General features: G+C 34.1%; 1 protein-coding gene across 1 annotated transcript; it reads right to left on the minus strand.

The window, feature by feature from the left end:
* Window positions 1–3,290: 3,290 nt before the first annotated feature.
* Window positions 3,291–4,703, minus strand: LOC144998222 (uncharacterized). Its single transcript, XM_078958034.1, has 2 exons — window positions 4,364–4,703; window positions 3,291–4,036 (listed from the first exon to the last, which is right to left on the minus strand). The coding sequence occupies exons 1-2, from the start codon at window positions 4,554–4,556 to the stop codon at window positions 3,453–3,455; spliced, it is 777 nt and encodes a 258-aa protein (XP_078814160.1). The 5' UTR covers window positions 4,557–4,703; the 3' UTR covers window positions 3,291–3,452.
* Between the last annotated feature and the right edge of the window lie 1,326 nt (window positions 4,704–6,029).

Below are 6,029 nucleotides of genomic sequence, written 5' to 3' on the forward strand. Positions count from 1 at the left end.
AGTGCTCAAGACGACATAGCTTATTCAGCAGGTCAGGAAGAGGTTGTTGATAGCCTAGAGCCGTCAAAAGAGTTACGTGGATCAGAGACACTCTGAGTTGGAGTTTCAGGTTAGAGATTTGGTGCTTCTAAAGGCATCACCTTAGAAAGGTGTTATCCGATTCAGGAAGTTGGGCAAGCTGGGCTCCAGGTTTATTGGTCCTTTTAGAGTGATAGCCCGAGTAGTCAAGGTGACATATCGATTAGAGCCACCTGAGGTGTTGAGTCAGATTCACGAAACCTTCCATGTATCCAAGTTGAGGAAGTATGTAGTCGATGAGTCGGTTGTGTTTCCTTGGAGGACATTCAGGTCGATGGTCGCCTGAATTACATCAAGAGGTCGATGACGATTCTGGATAGGAAGGTGATGACCTTGAAGAATAAGGTAGTGAACTTGGTTAAAATTAAGTAGAAACATCGAACAGGCTCTTTGTGGACATGGGAGCCTGAGGCTGAGATGTGAGAGCATCATCTTGATCTCTTCGCATAGGTTGGCTTTGAGGATGAAGTTTGATTCTAGTGTGGGAGAATTGTAACACCCGATGTCAAGTATTTTCATTTCATTCCTTTATATTTTAAATTCTTGTAAATAAGTCCCTTACGCTGGGCGTACCAGGTTGGTACGTTGGGCATAAGTCAACTTGGAAGTCGTAGCAGAGAAGGAGTACACTGGACGTACATGTGGGTACGCTGGGCGTACTCATGCATACCTTAAAGCCTAAATTTTTAGGGATGTGTCCCCTATTTAAGCATCTTAATCCCCTTGGATCTTCTCATGATCATCCTTCGTATCCTCTAAACCCTAAAATTGAAACCCTAGCTCTTATGAGTGATATTTGAACCTCGAGAGTGATTTTTGAGTATGCTTGGCAGTGAAGGAAGATCATTCAATAGGTGGTGTTGCATTCAAGCTTTTGGATCTAGAATCTACATCTATTTGTTCATCTTTTGAAGGTATAAAGTCATACCTTGGAGCTTGTTTTGTTAGATCTTGTTTAGACTTTGATTTAAGTTTATTTTGTCCCAAAACCTTGATCGTTGTGAGTGTGGAATACTCCAAAGCATATAAGTTGTCCTTTCAGACGTTTTAGGGTCTTAGAGTCATAAAAATGTTAGCTTAGTCCTTTCCTTTCTTCCATGCATGATTTATGGAGTTTTTGGTGAAGTGGAATGTTAGATTTTTGGGATTAAGCTCTCTTTAGCCATGCAAAGGCAATTCAGAGACTTTATGGATTAAGATACCTTTTAGAGTCAGATATGGGGTGTGGAATAAAGTGTCTTAATGATCAGCCACATACGTAGAGCTTACTCCTTGCTACGTACTACATAGGAAGTTGTGAGCCTGATCCTTCTTGCCTTTGCACTCTACGCCCAATGTATAGATGGTTATGTTCCGCGTACATCCGCACTTTGACTTTCGTTAACTTTGTGACCCATTTGTGCCTTACGTGGATTTGTGAGGAATTTTGAATGGGAAAATGGTCTTTGGCCTTAAATGTGGATTAGTGTTGTCTTGGGATGAGTAGGAATTAATTGGTGTTACTGTGTGATTATCTTTATTATTAATTTGGGTTAATTGGTGTGATTATTAAGCGGAGTCTAGTTCCGGCAGTTCGAGTGTGAGTTCTATCAGTCATATGTACCAGGTGAGTCTCCTCACTATTCTTACATGTGTGGCAGAATATATGTTTTGACTAGTTGGGTCTATGTGCTATTACTTTTATATGTGTTACTGTGTGTGTTGAGACTTTGGATAGTCTCCAAGGTTGTTGATAACCTACAAAGCGTGTTGTTTGACCACTAAGACTTCAGGTGATCTCCAGGGTTGCTGATAACCCATAACTATTTATTTTGTGTTGTGTTATATGTGGTATTTTGGGGAACTCACTAAACTTTGTGCTTACAGTTGTTGATTAAATATGTTTCGGGTGCTTTTAAGGATTGCGGAAAGATGATGACTTGATTGTACACGTTCGCCTCCTGTTTATGATTCTAGATATTTTGGGACACTTTGATGTTTTGATGATGATTTGTATTTGACATTTATGAATTTTTTAGATGGTTTTTATGAATAATGTTTTTATATGAATTTAAAAATGTAAAATTTGGTTTGGAAATTTGGATGATATACTTCGTCGGCTACTTCGCGTTCTATTTTTTAATTTACAGTTTATGAGGAATAAACTGTAAAATACCTTGCGAAATTCATAACTTCTTCATATGAACTCCATTCTCAACATTCTTTATATAGACAAATTCGTATTTACGAGGACATCAACGTTCATTTAGATTGTTTTATCTAAGGAGCAACCGATCTCTACTTCACTTTTTATGACACACACACACACACACTATATCATACCGAACGCAAAAACTTTGAAAAATCATAATCATTTCATACGAAATCAAATTTCAGCGTTCTTTATACTTAGAGCTTCGTAATTACAACTACTAAGACTTTCATTAAGTTTATTTATTCTAAATAATCATCTGTTAAAATATTATTTTTATCGCTTTAACGATAAATTTATAATATAGTTTTCTATAAATTATATAATTTTAATATTTGTTCGCATAACATGTATATAGTTCATATGAAGAACAATTAATCTATTCAAGGATTTTATATTATTCAATAAAATGAATAATTGTTTCAACATCTAGCTCGAATTCACGGGCATTATACTATAGGTTAAGAAATATAAACTTAGTTTCAATTTCTAAATCCAAATTAAATTATAATCAAATACTAAGCAGAAAAGATTATGACAACGTAATTTAAAAAACTATGTAAGATTCTATTTTACAATGTTAATACAAAATGTATTTCCATAATCTTAAGAAAAATCGTAATCTTTAAATAATATTCACGCACTAAATTTGACATATTGAGGAGGCTTTCATGCATGTGTTTTGGCATTTACTAGATTTAATCTTTTGAAAATAATATACAAAGTCGAAAATTGAGCCATAATGTATGTACTTTGGAAGGCTTACTTTATAATTGTTATACATGGTGCAAGATGCCTAAGATAAAAAGGAAACCCATAAATCTGCATATGTGGAATTGTTCAAAGGGTAATTCCAGATTACCTCAAATAAATGATAATTAAATAAACCCAATAACTTTTCATATATAAAAGGTTATGATACCAGGTGAATATGACCACTTTGGAATCAATACTATTTCTTTTTGATAATAACTTATTATGCCTTTATAACCTTTAAAAAAGAATAGAATAAATCCACAAGTTAATAAAAGAACTGAAACTTATTGATACGAATATGAAAAATAACATAATTTAATTCAATCCTTACAAAAGTGAGAAAAAATAAACCCAGAAATTAATCACACAGCCGTGTAATCGCTCGAACTAATGATCAAGATAATAATAAAAAAAAAATATGATTAATCTAGTAAAAGAAAGCTAAAGCAACAGCCAAGAAAGTGACCGGCACCGCAGCCATCAAAGATACAGCGTTGCTAGGTGCTGGTGGAGGAGGAGTGGAGTCACCGGCAGGAGATGGGGTGGTGGTGTCTGTAGGAGATGGGCTGGATGCAAAAGGTGATGGTGGGCTGGCCCCAACCGGAGAAGGTGCGGGAGAAGAGGTAGGTGGTGTGGTGGTGGAAGGGCCGGGGGCTGGGGTTGGGCTGGTGGTTGGTGGAGAAACCGGTGACGGTGACGGTGACGGTGTTGGTGTGGGGGTAGGGGTAGGGGTGGGGGTGGGGGTGGCTGCTGGAGGAGGAGTGGTGGGTGTAGGTGCTGGTGGTGGGGTGGTAGGTGCGGCGGCTGCAGCAGCTACGTTGACGGTCAACTTCTGACCAATCTGGCAATGTGATCCGACGGTGCAAACGTAGTAGTGGGTGCCTGGAGCTGTCAAGGTGACGGTAGCAGGGCCGTTGGTGGCGATGGAAATCGGGTTGGCGGTGGTGCATGGGCCATAAGCCGCTTGTGATACTTCCGCCACGTTGTGCGCACCGGTGGTGAAGTTAAAAACTGCAACCGAAAAAAAAAAGTTAATTAACCAGATAAAATATATAAAATATAAATAGCTATAATTAGTCAAATTCCTACCACTAAAGTCAATTAAATATATCACATAAAATAAAATAAAAGTAATCGCATTATTGTTCTTTATTGCTTTCAAAGTAATTGACGGAGTAGGTTTGTTTGCATGTGACATGTTTTCCCATTTATTCATAATCATATTAAATAATATATTCCAATTTTTAATCAACGAATAAAACTAATAAAACACAGTTTCTAAAAGTAAAGTGCATGTGGCCGTGGAAGCGGCGGTGGACGGCGGTTTGAATTACGTACCAAGAGAGTCGCCGACGGTGAAGTTCTGTTGGGAAGCCCAGGTTGTGTAAGCGGCGGCGCCGTTTGGAGGAATGTTCCAGCCCAAGGCGTCTCCGACGACATGTCTTGTCTGAGCAATGGAGCTTTGCATCTGCATGGAAGCGACCATCATCACCATCAAGATCACCATACTCGACTTCATTGATCCAGCCATTTATGTGTTCTTCAAACTAAGAATCTCAGGTCGCCCCGTTTCTCTCTCTAAAACACTCCTGAGTTTCTCTCTCTAAGCACCTCGTGAGTTTCTCTCTCTGAATGTATTAGCTAGGTTTGTGGAATGTGATTTATAGGAATAGCCAAATAGGTGTTTGTATATATAGGAAAGTTTAAGAAGTAGCGGAGAAAGAGCGCCTTCTCCGTGTTATAAGCATATACAAACTCGTTTGCATTTATTAATAAATAAATCCAAAAGAAATTACTTCTAGAAAATACATTAAAACGTTGAATTTTCTGGATAACAATATAAAATATTTTGATTATGGTATGCTTTTAGTATAGATACAATGTTTTCGGGATGCATGAAAATAAATTATTATTCTTTTTGTAATTTAATAGTTGAATTATGGTATGTTAGTGTATATGGTATGTTATTATACACGATATTTACGGAATGCATATTAAATATTATTATTATTATTATTATTATTATTATTATTATTATTATTATTATTATTATTTTGAACGGCAGATTATTATTATTATTATTATTATTATTATTATTATTATTATTATTATTATTAGCTTTTACCCCTTCAAAATATTTATGAGTAAATTCATGATAAGTACATCAATTTTAAATATTTAGAACTCAAGGCAAAAAACACAGCTTTTAAATTAACATCTTCCATAATATATGGAAATGTTCAGATAAGCGTAAACAAACACAAAAATGCTAGAATAAATCCCAAATATTAATCATTCACAATTAAGTTATCAAAAGAAGTTGAATATATAAAATTCACATAATATTGGTTCCTAATAAATAGACCTTCAAATTAATATATTTTATAAAATAAATAGGACTTTTTTTTTTATTTAAATCTGTCATACTTCTTATTCACATTTACCTTATATTCACAATCAGATAAAGTACGTATCACATTCACAATCTTTATTTATATGTAAATAAACTTTAGGTCTACTTGTTATTAATTTATATGTAATAACAATATATATATATATATATATATATATATATATATATATATATATATATATATATATATATATATATATATATATATATATATATATATATATATAAAGGAACCAACGAACCAATAATGAACGTTAAAATCATAAAGATCAACGGTTAAGAAAATAAATATACACTTGTATATTGAACGCACATACATTAGATTATATCACAAAACTCACCACTTTACAAAAAAAAAAAAAAAAAAAAAAAAAACATATTTTTTACGTTTAATTTTTTTAAGCCATGTTTTTTATCGAAAAAACATAATATACCGTTATTTATGATTTTTCGTTCTCGTAAAGATCCATGTTGATATATAAAAAACAAACATTTTTCCTCGAAAAAACCTACTTCATTTTCTTGTTATTATTATTATTTTTTTACATTTAAGCTTATTTTTATCCAAAAAAAAAACTAATTATATCAAAA

Source organism: Lactuca saligna, chromosome 5 (assembly GCF_052625555.1).
Source record: "Lactuca saligna cultivar CGN05327 chromosome 5, ASM5262555v1, whole genome shotgun sequence".
Classification (NCBI taxonomy): domain Eukaryota; kingdom Viridiplantae; phylum Streptophyta; class Magnoliopsida; order Asterales; family Asteraceae; genus Lactuca; species Lactuca saligna.

Coding starts and splice junctions, on each gene's coding strand:
- LOC144998222 (XM_078958034.1), bottom strand. CDS start 4,556: ATGGCTGGATCAATGAAGTCGAGTATGGTGATCTTGATGGTGATGATG. Junction 4,037..4,363: donor CACCGTCGGCGACTCTCTTG/GTACGTAATTCA, acceptor TTTCGGTTGCAG/TTTTTAACTTCACCACCGGT.